Below are 14,828 nucleotides of genomic sequence, written 5' to 3' on the forward strand. Positions count from 1 at the left end.
ACTGTTTCACCTAATGCTTTGAGAGTTAAGATTTTGGCTTGTGCCCTAGTGGGTAAGTCATAACCTTCCTAAATGTAGGTCAAGGAAAAATAAGGCATATAGAGTGTGTTTTCATTGCATTATATAACAATATATCAAACCAAGAGGCAACAAATTATGCTAGAACTTCACTTTTCTGAACCATTTTTAAATGACTTTTAATCAACTGGTTTCGAGGTGATTTATAGTGAATGCATGAAGTCAGTTTCTCGGATGGAAACATGGACATGTTCCACTAACATTTGACAACCAGTAAGTGTCATTTTGTGTTAATTCTGAACATGTTTTAACATTTAAAACCTAAACATTTTTCTTGAAAAGTGTGCTATCCTATCCTTCTTTCAAATTAATGCAACTTGCCACATTTTATTATCCAATGCAATGACATTCCTACATTTTTAGTTTATGGACATTTAACGCTCTGCTTACCTAAAATTGTTTCCCCGCTTTCCGTTTTGAGATTATGAGAGTGCTTTGGCTCAAGCGCGCTCTCCGTATTTTGCGCGCTCGCGTCGTCAGATCTGTTTTCCACCTGTCTCCTGATGTCCATTATCCATCTGAACGTTTTTTCGACCTTGTTCGCGCTGGTATCGCTTTGTGCGGAGGTACAGATTAACATTACGAGCCCCATTACCATCACCGGAGCCCGCAGCGCGCACATCTCTCCCGTAACCAAAGTGCGCGCACGTCCCGCACTGCCCAGGTCCTGGTGAAGAAGTAACAAGGTTTATAAGATGCAAAAGTCCACTTTGCGTTAAAAATAAACTTTGGATGCTTTTACGATTTCTTAAAAAAGAAGTGCTATTTAACTTTCACTATGAGTCAGTTTGGACACACCTGGTCAGAAGTCGTTTTTTAAATATTTTAGGGCAATAGTAAAGTCATCAAAACTCATTTATTTCAGCAATATCACTGGGTGAAGAACAAATGAAGAAGTCTCCTGCTCCTCAGATGTTTATCCAGAGAAAGAGATCCCAGAAACTCACACGTGTTTTCTTTAGAGTTACTGATTTCAACAATGTCTCAAACTGTGCTCAGATTTGGAAAGATACCCACATATGCAATCAGAGATGCACCTGAATTTTATTGTCCATACTCTTACTTTATTTGAACCATTGTTCATTATGTCTTCTTATGGAAAAACATACATTCGATATAAATGAGCACACCATTAAGCTATGAAAGAGACACATCTGTGCTATAAACTCTTCATCTGGGATGAGAAACATAAATTCAGTTGTTTGTTTCCAAACTGACAGGTACTGTAGATACTAGTTAAACTATAAAAATACAAAACTAAACTTTCATCTTTAAAGCATCACCGCCAATAGAAGCGCATTGATTTTCTCCTAATTTACAATCCATTTTGTATATGAAGATAGTTCCAGCAAAAAAGATGTAAGCTTACAAGGTTAGTCGTGATATGATAAAAAAAAAAAAAGTTTAAAAAAGAATCACCATAGGTCATAAATGCCTCCAGTAAACCTACCTGAGGACGGTTCTCTCAATCGGCACAGCCTGAGGCGATTGAGCGCGCGCTGTGTTTTATTGAGTCTCGAGCGTCCGGTGCCTATATAACCCCACGCAATGCTCGCAAAACGAGCTGGGAAAGAGAGAGAGAGCTATCCTTTAAAGCGAATCGTCCTTTATTATACTCAAGCGTGGGAAGTTTGAGTGGTCAGACTCCCTTCTGATGTTTCCGTGACTTGAGAAAACTCCAGTGAAAGCTCCTCGTGGACACTGAACGCGCGCGCCGCTCGTCTTGAACGTCTCGAAACATTCGCCGTCGATTCTCGCCAATTTATTGAGTCTCCCAGACGGAAGGAGTAGTCCCTCGTGGGCTAACATCGCCGAGTCTTTAATTAGAAACTCGTTACACATACGCTGCACATCTTCATATTCCCGTTCCTCACATGAAGCATCCCATGGACATTTTTTCTTGCCCACTATCTCATTAGAGCACTTAGAAAGCTGTGCTTGCAGGAAGAGATGTTGCTATACCAGGAACTGTCCCCACCATTGCACAGACTGGAACTCCTATAGTGCCTGAAAGTCAGGTTTTTCCCCTCATACACCACCATAGATCACCATTTCATCCCTTTGTGTCTCCAGAGGATTGATTCGAGTTACAGATCGATGCCTGGAAGTGGCTGCAGCTGATGTAATTATTCTGCGTAATGGTAATGATAGCACAAGAGAAACAGTCAGCCAAACAGACCAGAGAAAAGTGAGTTGGGATTAGTTTGTGTTTGCTTTCGTTCATACCACTCCCTCAAAGCAAAAGAGAACATAGAGCAATTTGGCTCCCATCCCGGTCACGAATTGTGATCTGTGCATGGGCGGACTCAACAAAGGTAGGCAGCCAGCCGTCTAGGGCCCCTAGAAGTCAATTAGACCAACACCTAACACCATAAGTGTTCAATGTCTTACACAAAATTAAACTTGAACATTGAGGAGAACAAGTTGAGGGAAATCCATGTTTATATGAGGAGGGCCCTGTTTGCCTAAGGCCTCTGAATCTGTGCGCTCTTTATAACAACATAACATTATGAAGTTAAAAACTTTGTTGAAACTCATTGTCTTCTACTGTTTTGGATTGTTTACATGGAAACAGCTTAATGTGTGTGGTTATCTTATCAGTGAAGTGAAGTGCTCATAAAGGCAGGTACACATGATAAAATGATTACACTACAGATATCATAAAACCCTTTTTTGTACAGCGAGACCTAAAGATTGACTGTCAACCTACCGGTTGAAGATCTAGACTGCATAGTATCTGAAAGGTTGTTCCAACCTCATGAATTGTAGGCCTAAGAAAGACATTTAAAGCAATAGTTCACCCAAAAATCTAACATTTTGTGTGGTTTTCATGTGCCAGGTTTAATGCACATCCCCAAATTATATTTGAGAAGTATGGCAGAAATTTCAAACAATAAAGTAGCTTTAAACACTTGTGATGTGAATAACTGATAACAATAAGCATAAGTATTAAATAAAATAGAATAAAATCTGATGGGTCCTGCAGCAACATCTGGGAAAAAGGTCCTTTTAGCGATTTTCACTGAAAATGATTAAAGGTGCCCTAGAACTTCTTTTTAAAAGATGTAATATAAGTCTAAGGTTTCCCCTGAATGTGTCTGTGAAGTTTCAGCTCAAAATACCCCATAGATTTTTTTTAATTCATTTTTTTAACTGCCTATTTTGGAGCATCATTAACTATGCACCGATATATAGGTTGCGGCCCCTTTAATTCTCATGCTCCCCCGCCCCCGGAGCTCGCGCTTGCCTTGAACAGCATAAACACAGTTTACACAGCTAATATAACCCTCAAAATGGATCTTTACAAAGTGTTCGTCATGCATGCTGCTTGCATACATCGGATCATGTAAGTATAGTATTTATTTGGATGTATTACATTTGATTCTGAATGAGTTTGATAGTGATCCGTGGTTAAAGCTAACATTACACACTGTTGGAGAGATTTATAAAGAATGAAGTTGTGTTTATGCATTATACAGACTGCAAGTGTTTAAAAATGAAAATAGTGACGGCTCTCTTGTCTCCGTGAATACAGTAATAAACAATGGTAACTTTAACCACATTTAACAGTTCATTAGCAACATGCTAACGAAACATTTAGAAAGACAATTCATAAATATCACAAAATATCATGTTATCATGGATCATGTCAGTTATTATTGCTCCATCTGCCATTTTTCGCTGTCCTTGCTTGCTTACCTAGTCTGATGATTCAGCTGTGCACATCCAGACGTTCTACCCTTGTCTAATGCTTGAACAAGAGCTGGCATATGCAAATATTGGGGGCGTGCATATTAATGATCCCGACTGTTACGTAACAGTCGGTGTTATGTTGAGATTCGCCTGTTCTTCGGAGGTCTTTTAAACAAATGAGATTTATATAAAAGGAGGAAACAATGGAGTTTGAAACTCAGTGTATGTCTTTTCCATGTACTGAACTCTTGTTATTCAACTATGCCAATATAAATTCAATATTTAATTCTAGGGCACCTTTAAATAAATGGAAAATGTTTGATTTGCAGTAACAATATGTTACTGTAAAATTACATATACAGAGGATGTCAGGCTCCAAAAATCAACATAAAAGCAGTTCATGCAACAAAATCTAATATTATGTTTGCGGTTTTCATGTGCCAAGTTTTAATATGCACATCCACAAATGATATTTGAGAAGTACAGCAGAAATTGCAAACAATGTAGCATTAAAGACTTTAATGTACATAACTGATAACAAGAAGCATGAATATTAAATAAAATATCATAAAATGTGATGGGTCATGCAGCAACAGCTGACATAATTTTAACTAATTTTACTATAAAACTATATGTATTTTCACATTAAATATAATATAATTTTTCACTATGTTATAAGATAACTTACAGTAAAAAATAATTAACGTTTTTAACAGTTTTTATTTTCATTTTTTGTGTGAAGTATTGTAAGCTGCTGTAGGGAGTGCTGTTTTATATAGAAACCTTACTACAAATTAGTAAGTTAGGAACAGGGCGTGATGGAAATATCTTTGAATCTCAACTCTTCTTGACCTGTATCAAATAATGAAAATAAACCTCGAGAGAACCGTAAAAATCTGTAAATGTATAATTCAAAGAACTCCCTCCTAAATCATTGAAGAGTTTTGAAGGGCAAACACCAGGCCCCATCAGAATAGACTTTACTGTAAACAAACAACACATGTAAGGGAAATGAGTTCATCTGAATTGAAATTATGGCATTCTTACATGACACATTTTGCATAACTTTGGTTGCACTGCAGAACACCATACATTTCTTTTTTTCTCATTCTGAAATTTCACAACATTCTCAGTATTAAATGTGCGGATCTCATTCTTGCAGTTGAAATAAGGCATTGTCGATGGTCAATCTCATAACAGAGAGTTTCACCATTTGAGTTTTCTCTTCATTGCATCCTCGTTCACCTTTTCCGTCTGTTGGAGTCTTTCTCAGACTGCCCATCTGGTTTGTCTATTTATCTCCCTTTGTCCTCTCAAATCTGAAATGGACAAAAAGTTTCTTCTGCTAGCATTTGGATGCTGAAGTATTTTTTATGTGACCACTTGGGGATTCTTTAGGTCCAATAAATTTCTTTTATTGTGTTCTTTTATTTCATGTTGGCTGAACTTCTTGTTGAAGTCCATAGAATTGTACTTTTCTGCAATCTCCACAACCCTGCTGGCAAAATTGACAAGAATTTCTGTGGCTGCCATATTAATGGCTGTTGTTTTAAGTAACATTAACATGACAAGCTATCCACTCGTTCCTATAATTTACTTTTCTTTTCTTCGAGGAAGGCAACTGCATGTATATAAGAATAGTCAAAGTTATACTGGCAGACAATCTGTTTTTTATTTTTGGCTTTGTTTCTCTCTCTTTCCCTGTTACTTAGCCCTACACCTCTAGGAAGCTCTTTGACAAAGAATTTACAAGACAAATTAGGCTATATTTAGGTTAAATGGATGTTGGTGAAGATGTGTGGGTTTTTGTTGGCTAATTTGTTTGTTTCCTCAATGAGAGAAAATTAGCCTTTTGTAACCAAGGCAAAGTACTCTGGCATCAAAACAATACTTGTCCCTCAAGCAAGACGGATTATTACATTTCATTGCATTTGATTGATTCTATAATTACCTGGAGACTGTCTATAATAGACTAAAACGTTATTCAAGATATATACAAACATAAATACAATATGTCCAAATAAACAACAATATCAATAACTACGTTTACATGCACCCTCATAATGCGATTATAATGAGATTTAGGCAATAATATGATTAAACTTTAAGTCATGTGATGCAATTAACTCTTTCCCCACCAGTGTCTTTTAAAGAAAAGTTGCCAGACAGTGCTAGCAGTTTTTCACAAAATTTTCATGGCCCCCAGAATATTTTGTTTTATGAATATCCGAACATACTATATATCAAAAGAAAGAATAGAGCCTCTGCTTTTAAACAAACAACAACAACAAAAACATTTTATTCTAGCACTTATGCATTTTTTTATTAACATTTGAACAACAAGCTGCTTTTGTAAAAGATTACATCCTGATCAGATTCAGAACGTCCATCAACACCCCCAAAGCATGCGAAATCCAATACCTTTTCATGGGCTCAACATTTTATTCAGTAACATTAGGCAGTTTTGATTTAAATGTTGTTTAATGTTTGATGATTGCGTTATTTTACATGTGCATAAGCAATGTTTCTTTCACTAGTTTCTGCTTCTTCCTCGTCTGTGTTTTGATCCAGAGATTCTGTTCTCCTTTAGAAGATGCGTAATAGTGCCCCCTACTGTATAGCAGTGAAAACATGGATTGCCAGAAATTTCCGTCAATAGCGGGGAAGTGTTGTGACATAATTGAAGGAAAATTCTGTCAATGGCGGGGAAAGAGTTAAGCTCATGTTCATAGTTACCATAAACGTAGTAAAATATGTGGAGTATGCCAAGCAAGCCCAGCCCGGATGAAAAAATGTAATGCAAAAATAATGTAATGCATTACTTTCCATAAAAACTTTAGTTACTTTTTTAGGGAGTAACACAATATTGTAAGAGTACTTTTAAAAGTAACTTATATATATATACAAGGCTTGACATTAACTTTTTTGCTCACCAGCCACTGTGGCTAGTGGTTTTTCAAAGTTACTAGCCATTCAGCATTTTCTCTGTCCACAATTTTGACATCGATACCATGGGGAAAAACTGCCATATAGATATTTTTAATATAATCTCATAATTTGGCAGCAGGTATATTAGGCTGCTGTCACTTTAAGACCTGACGCACGGATCCATTATACTGTTACACATTTCTTAACTGTTGTTTACATTCACTTAAAACATTACTTGACAGGCATTTTGACATTATTTGTGCTTATTTGGCAGTTATAAAACTCAACCCGCCAAAGTGGCTAGAAGGAGTGGCTGTGCTACACGCCACTGCTGAAATCCACTCTATATATATATATATATATTACAATTTTGTATTTTACGATTGTGGTCTTATTTAAAAATGGATTTAAACTACGTGCAAAGTGCCGATAGGTGTGGCTCCTCGAGAACGCAGGTGTATTAAACACAGAGGTGTTTAAAGCATTTGTGAAAGGCATGCGTGATCCTGCTGATTATTTACATGCATTTTGAAATTGTCATGTGGCATAGAATCACAAATTATGAGTGATTATGTGTCAGAAGAGTCTTTTGTAAGACTGAGTTTTAATAATCCAGCAGATAAACAGATTGAAGGATTGTTGAATGATGTCACACTGTCAGTTTGGCCTTTATCTATGAACTGTTTTCACGCAGATCTGTGGTGCCGAGTGACAAAATGAAAGACGTGCTGTTTGCAGTTGCAACAGGTTTTTTTGTAACATAGTTCAAACAACCCTGCCAAATGCTTTGTATAAATGTCAGGGGAGGGCAAAACACATTCCCCATCAAAAAGAAAATAGTTATGATATGAAATGATGGAGCCGAGTGTAGAGGTCTTGTTTACATACACTCGCTGAGCTGTTGTTGTAAGACTGGGAAACAGCAGCCACGCCGTGCATGGGAAGCTTCTGGACGTGTCAGGGATATTTCTCTCTGTTTCTAAAAAGTTTGTGAAGGTTAAGTTAGGACAACAGCTACAAGCCAAAATCAGCAAGCGAGAAGAGAGAAGAGTTTCAGATAGACACCTGTGGAGGAGAGGTGTTGAAGATGAGTAGATCTCAGGCATATCAGTCTCTCTCTCACTCTCTGTTCATCTTTCAGGAATATGGTAGAGAAAGGGCCTGAAATGATGAAAAACATGATTGAATTTTTGTTGTTTTTTCATCAAACGGTCAGTGAAAGTTAAAAGCTGTTATAAAAATTACGGGGCATTAAAATAATAAATAAAATAGAAATATATATAAAATAATAATATGATTTTATGATTAATTTCATATACTTGTAATAATTAAAAATTTATTTAGATCATTTTCATGTTCAAAAAAAAAAAGATTTTAAAAAATTAAGTTGTGGAATAAAATTATATATAAATAACAGAACAAAAATATTATATAATGTAACATATGGATAAGTAAATATAAGAAATATATGGCCATTGTGTGCATTTACTGTAGGTGTGAATTGTCAGAATGCAGTCTTGTTAAATATGCATTTTTAACCCTAATGCACAAGCTATGAAAACCCCTTCTAATGCACAACATGGGTCAAAAATGACCCGTATTCATTTCCTATGTAATTTCAATAACGGTTGAGTGTTTCTTTGCTGAATCTTTAAAAGAAATGTATTTTATCATTCATTTATTCCAAGTATTCCTTAAATATCTTGTTTTTGATTGACAAAAATCATTATGTTCATTATTTCTTTCTTACTTTATAAACAAACACAGTTTTTGTTTGTCTACATCAATTTTACACACATGGGTCAAAAATGACCCATATAGAAACCTTAGTAGGAACATATTTACTGCAGACAACTGTTAATCCGCCACACATTTCACCTCTCAACATGGCTGTTTGTGTATATTTGATGGATGAAAGTCATATTATATTTCATATAATAGGCTTTATATTATATTTCATAATTTTTATTTTTTTGTCATAAATCAATGCTACTGGTCACCTTTTAAATCTATCAGTGTTCCTGAAAAGTAACAGTTTTGAACAAGGTTTCTGTCCAACAGTGAAAATATATAATAAGTGTATCGATCAACAGTGCTTTTGATTTTCTTTATCTAGAGTGTTAGTGGCTGGTCCTCAACAGAACTGAGGTGGATGATGACATCACTGTAAAAAAAAGCTGAAAGTATACTTTGCGCACAGTCAGACGCAATTTAAATGTGTATGTGCAGGTTGCACATACACAGTTACAGAAATCCGGCGGAAATTATAAAAAGTTACAAAAATCTGTATGCTGACCCTCACGTACGCATAAAAAGTGAAGTATACATTGGCCTTTAGAATGGTAATGGCACACACATTCAAAAAAATTCATTCAAAAAGAAAGGAAATATTAAAATAAGGATTTGGTTATTGAGTAATAGATGGAATAATGAATGATGAAATTAATTTATTGTAATATATGCAATATATAAAATAACTCATTCAGGTCACTTTAGACCCATGTTGTATATGTCCAAAACTGTTACTTTTCAGGAACGCTGACAGACATAAAGGATGACCAACTGCATTGATTTATGACAAAAAATTAAAAAAATATGAAATATATAGCCTAATATATTAAATATAATAAGACTTACATCCATCAAATATACAAAAGTAGCCTTGTTAAGATGTAAAATGTGTGGCAGATGAACAGTTGTCTGCAGTAAATATGTTCCTACTTGTGAAAATGTGCAAATATTAAAGATTTCTATATGGGTCATTTTTGACCCATGTGTGTAAAATTGATGTAGAAATACAAAACCTGTGTTTGTTTATGAAAAAAAAAAATAAATAAACACGATTTGTTAAAATCAAAAACAAGATATTTAAGGAATACCTGGAATAAATAAATGATAAAATACATTTCTTTCAAAGATTCAGCGAAGAAACACTCAGCATGACTAAAATACCATAGGAAATGAATACGGGTCATTTTTGACCCATGTGTGTAAAATTGATGTAGACAAACAAAAACTGTGTTTGTTTACATACATAATGATTTTTTACAATCAAAAACAAGATATTTAAGGAATACCTGGAATAAATGAATGATAAAATACATTTCTTTTAAAGATTCAGTAAAGAAACACTCAACCGTTATTAAAATTACATAGGAAATGAATACGGGTCATTTTTGACCCATGTTGCGCATTAGAAGGGTAGTGATACAAAAATGATTTTTATTAAAAAAGTAAGAAAGAAAAAATGAAAATGAGGATTTGTGATGATCAAAAACAAGTTAATTGAGGAATACCTGGAATACTGAATGATGAAATTAATTTCTTGCAAAGATATAGAAAATAAAAACGTTGTGCATCAAAGGGTTAAAATAACCAAAATATTTAATAACATTAAATGTTGAGTGATTCTCTGCAGGTTCAGCTGAGCGATTGACTGATGATTGTGGAACACCAAGATGTTGTGCAAGAATCAACACACTGAGCTGCAGGAATGTTAGTCAACGGATAACCAGTATAATGAAAAAGAATGAAGAAAACACATATCACAATCCCAAATGCTGTCAGAAGAAAATGTGCAGGAATCTGCTGAACTGGGTCACTTGCTTTTCAGTAAGCAAATGCTCTCTTGCGTGGTGGGAGTTACATATACACACAAACGCGACAGCATTTAAATCTATATACAGCTATCTATAATGTCTTTTTTACATTATTTTTGTTCCTGTGGCACAGGGAGAAAAGTGTAAAGAGAACAGGAAACAATAAGAGATTGAGTAAGTCAAGAGAACTTTATTTATATCGCTTTATACAATACAAATAGTTTCAAAGCAGCTTTACTGTGATAAACAGGAAATGAATGATCTATGATGCAAACAGGATTCAATTCTGCTGTAAAGCAGCTCTAAAAAAAGACAATAGTGTCATTATTCAGCTGAAGTCAGTTTAGTGTTGATTCTGTTCAGTTCAATTACTGTTGACGTTGCAAAATTCATCAATTATGAAACCAAGTCGAAAAAGTGTGGTAAACAATAAACCAACAACATTTTTCGCCGCTAGAGGTCGATTATTCAAAACAAAGGTGTAGCTTGATGACGCCTTGATTTTGCAGAATCATGGGAGGTGTTGTCTTCATGTCTACAGCCGGTGGAAAGAATCCGACGAGACTCGGGCAGAACTCATGTTCATGAATGAGATTATTAACATTACTGTAGTATGAAGTAGTGCGTATGTGGAGTTAAGCAGTTCTGTTTTATCATATTAGTTACATTTGTATGTTGAAAGTTGTTATAATGCTACTTTGTGTTCACTCAGCGGCTGCTTTGAGACTCTTGTTGCACACTGCAGTAAGCTAGATCGATATTAGGCATAGTAAAACATGGTACTCGCGAACAGTTGCTCACCTGTCTATAAAACACATGATATATTAGCAGAAATTGAGGGTAACTGGGGATGTCATTGATAAGCGACGCACACACGGTCCGTGTCCTGGTTAAAATTGCTTATTTCTCTGGATTTAAACATTATTGGAAACATTTTGGATAATGCAAGTACATAAGTCAACAAAATATATAACACTGCTCTAGTGGTTTTTGGATATTTTAATCCAAAAATCATACATATTGTGCCTTTAAACCGCACATATCTTAAAAATAATAGATCTTCCCCTTTTCTTATTTTTAAGAGTGTGTATGTATAATCTATTTCAGTTTTATCATGTCATGCTAAGTGACTGTTAAAGGTGCTAAAGAGGATTTTTTCGTCGACTGAGAAACCAAAGACTGTTAGTGAGTTTTTGAAATGAGCGCATGCGTAAGAACAACCCCCTTCCTTTACAGCTCATTTCGAGGGAACGCCTCCCAAAACTCGTGCACGAGTATTGGAACACGAGTGTTTACCACCGGCATTTGCTGTGTCGTGTTAGTGGATTCATTATGTCGGACTCACCGCAGGTAACTCATAATCTGCAGTTGTTACTCCTGTCTCCTGACAAAAACATTGCATGCGGCGCCTGTAGAGTGTGGAAAGTTACTGGAGCGCGCAGCCGCGCACGTCTCTCACAAGGAACGTCATGGCAGTGATTGACAAGCCAGAGGGCCAATCCATGCATGTCTTTCACAAGGAACGTAATGGCAGTGATTGACAAGCCAGAGGGCCAATCGTTTACGCGATGATCGCATAAACGATTGGCTGATGTTTTTAAGGCCCTACCTCATGCACAGATGATGTATATTAATATTATTCCTTTCAGTGCACCTAATAAATAGTCTTTTATCAGTTAGTAAAGACAGTTTCAAGTAATATTGCAAAAATGTATAAAACAAAACATCCTCTTTAGCACCTTTAATAAGTAAAAAACATGGATGCATTTTTTGTTGCTTTTTCAACAAATGGTCAGTCAGTGGTATAACAGAGTTGCTAAATATGAGCATTTTGGACATTTTATAATATATTTTTACTAATTTAAATATTATTACACATTAAAATGATATACATTTAAACATTTTAAACATGCATATTTAAAATAGCCAAAATGTTTAATAATATAAATTGCAATACAATATACATACTTATAAAAGGTTCTCACATCCTTTCTTATAATGTGTTTTTTTTTTTTTTTTTTTTTAGTTCTGGATGTCTGAATCATATTTTGAATTAGCTTTTATTTTTTATATTTTTATATATATTTTTGTAATTTAGTTTTGTGATTTTGTCAGTTTATTTGTTTTTTTTGTTGTTGTTTTTTTAGATATCGCTAATTAGATTTAATTTATTTTTATTTCAGTTTTAGTTTTTTGTATAGCTTACATTTTTCAACTAATAATAATATTTTATTTTAATTCAGATTTATTACGATTAAAAGAAATATTTTAACAGTTTTAGTTTGTTTTCGTTAACAATAAAGAGGAATACAAAGTTTTTTGAGGAAGTCAAAATTAAATTTCAAAATTCAAGCCAATATTTACTTGCTACATGGAAACAATTTTACTACTTTTCATTTGACATGACCACCTGTCATACAGCGATGACTTGTCAAGCTGTAAAACCTTTTTGCTCTTATTGGAAACTTTTTTTTTTTCTCATTGGAAAATTTTTAAGAGTGTGTATGTATAATGACTTTTATCATGTCATGCTAAATGACTGTTAATGAGTTGAATCGTATCAGATACGAGTACTTTGAAGTCAAACCGTGGACACTGGCCTCTATAGCATGTGTGTGGGCATGCGTGTGCTTATTTGTATAATTTTCATTGTGTGAGGTATTTGTGATTGCACGTCTGGTATGCCTGCGAGTGCACATGTGCATCTCGGTAATGACCTAAACCATTTGATCTGATGTATCTGTGCTCCTTGCTGTTGGACTCATTACTATCAATAGTGATGAGATCATCTGACTCGTCTCGGCATAATTTGTGTGCGGGATTCATCTTCCACACCCACTGTCACAGCTCTGTTTCTCTTCCTGAGAAAATGTCCTCTGATAGAACTAATGATAATGTCCTATGACCACCATTTAGGCTATCAGGAGAGGAGTGGCTGACGTCCGAGTGGTTGTGGGTGTGTCGGTGGTTGTAGTTATTAGTGTGTTGGTGGTCCTCATACGTGTGCGTGAGTTTGCCGGGTGAGGAAATGGAGGCAGAAACAGAAAGAGAGCTCTGTGATCCATTTCTGATGAGGCACATCTGGTTGAGGTGAGAATGTCTCTTGTGTCACAATCTATGGTTTGATTATAGCCAATTAGATGGCTAAATAAAAAGCCTCTGCAATTGCTCTTGTTTTTTTGCATAATAACAAAGAATTAAAAGAACAAAAACATGTAGAAGTGCTTGTTTCTCCACAGCCACAAGCCACAGTCCTGATGGAGGGTTAAACATTTACTGTAACACCAATCAAATGCTCATTCAGACACAAGTTGAGGTCTTTATCATTCTATAATCCATCATTCTGCCTAATTTTGTACTATTAAAACTGTCTGTCTCTATTAAAGCTGACAGTCACCTTTCTGTCTGACCTCCAATGCTTTGTTTTCAGTTGTGCTTGCTAAGGGAAGTAATAAACTATAGCGTGTAACTAGTCCTACAATTGCTACGAACATGAATTATACCTAAAATCCTGCAGCTTAATTAAGGACATATGTGCTGTTACTTTTCGAATTGATCTAGGGGACGATAAATTGTCGAAAATCCCTTAGACTTACAATACCATTTAAAAGTTTGGGGTCGGTAAGAGTTTTAATGTTTTTGAAAGAAGTCTCTAACCAAATGCTAACCAAAACTGCATTTATTTGATTAAAAATACAGTAAAAACAGTAACATTGTGAAAAATTATTACAATTTTAAACAACTAATTTTTTATTTTTATAGCCTATATATTCACAGTATGGCCAAAACCAGTGGCTGTTTGGATAAAATAGGCAAATACTTAAGAGTCTATGACTGGATCATTATTACAGTGATTATTATGTTTCTAGCATGTTATATGTTTGGGAACAGTTCTTTTAACCCTAAGTGATGGAGTGTGTAACTTTTCATTTCTTAAACAACCATGTATGAAGACATATCATGGCCATATTCCAGGATGGCAATGTCAAGATTCATCAGGCTCAAACTGTGAAAGAATGGTTGGGAGGGAGCATGAAGAATCATTTTCACCCATGAATTGGCACCTCTGAGTCCAGACCTTAAATTCATTGAAAGTCTTTGGGATGTGCTGGAGGAGACTTTACAGAGTGCTCACCTCTTGCATTGTCAATACAAGATCCTGACCAAAAGGGGGGGGTGAAAATCGCAACCTGGTGGGTAAAATTCGCGTTTTTGGCAGATTTTCCTTGGTAAAAATCGCATTCCAGGCGATAAATATCATGTTATTTGGGGTCGCTTCAACCCACAGACATGAAAGTGGCCCAATTCCGCTGGAAAACCACGGACATGGCAACACTGCCCACAAGTGAGCTTTGGAATCATTCATTCAAACGATTCCTTTAAAAACACCAATTTATTCACAAATGAAACAAGCTGCTGTGTTTATGAATGAGTAATTGAATCATTCATTCAGTTGATTCATTCATGAACAAATTAATAATTTACAATCAAGGCGTCAAACAACGAATCATTCAGGAACGAAACACTGTG

At 35.3% G+C, this 14,828-nt stretch overlaps 1 protein-coding gene across 2 annotated transcripts in view; it reads right to left on the reverse strand.

The window, feature by feature from the left end:
• Positions 1–2,858, reverse strand: part of LOC125259939 (ALK and LTK ligand 2-like) — a 6,014-nt gene extending 3,156 nt beyond the window's left edge. The window contains exons 1-2 of one of the 2 annotated variants that reach the window (XM_048177959.1): positions 1,529–2,858; positions 469–745 (exon numbers count right to left, since the gene is read on the reverse strand). In XM_048177959.1, the coding sequence (XP_048033916.1) occupies positions 469–700 (232 nt within the window). In that variant the 5' untranslated portion in view covers positions 701–745; positions 1,529–2,858. The remainder of the gene's footprint in view (positions 1–468; positions 746–1,528) is intronic. The other variant, XM_048177958.1, reaches the window with a different exon arrangement.
• Between the last annotated feature and the right edge of the window lie 11,970 nt (positions 2,859–14,828).

This window comes from Megalobrama amblycephala, linkage group LG24, assembly GCF_018812025.1.
Source record: "Megalobrama amblycephala isolate DHTTF-2021 linkage group LG24, ASM1881202v1, whole genome shotgun sequence".
Classification (NCBI taxonomy): Eukaryota; Metazoa; Chordata; class Actinopteri; order Cypriniformes; family Xenocyprididae; genus Megalobrama; species Megalobrama amblycephala.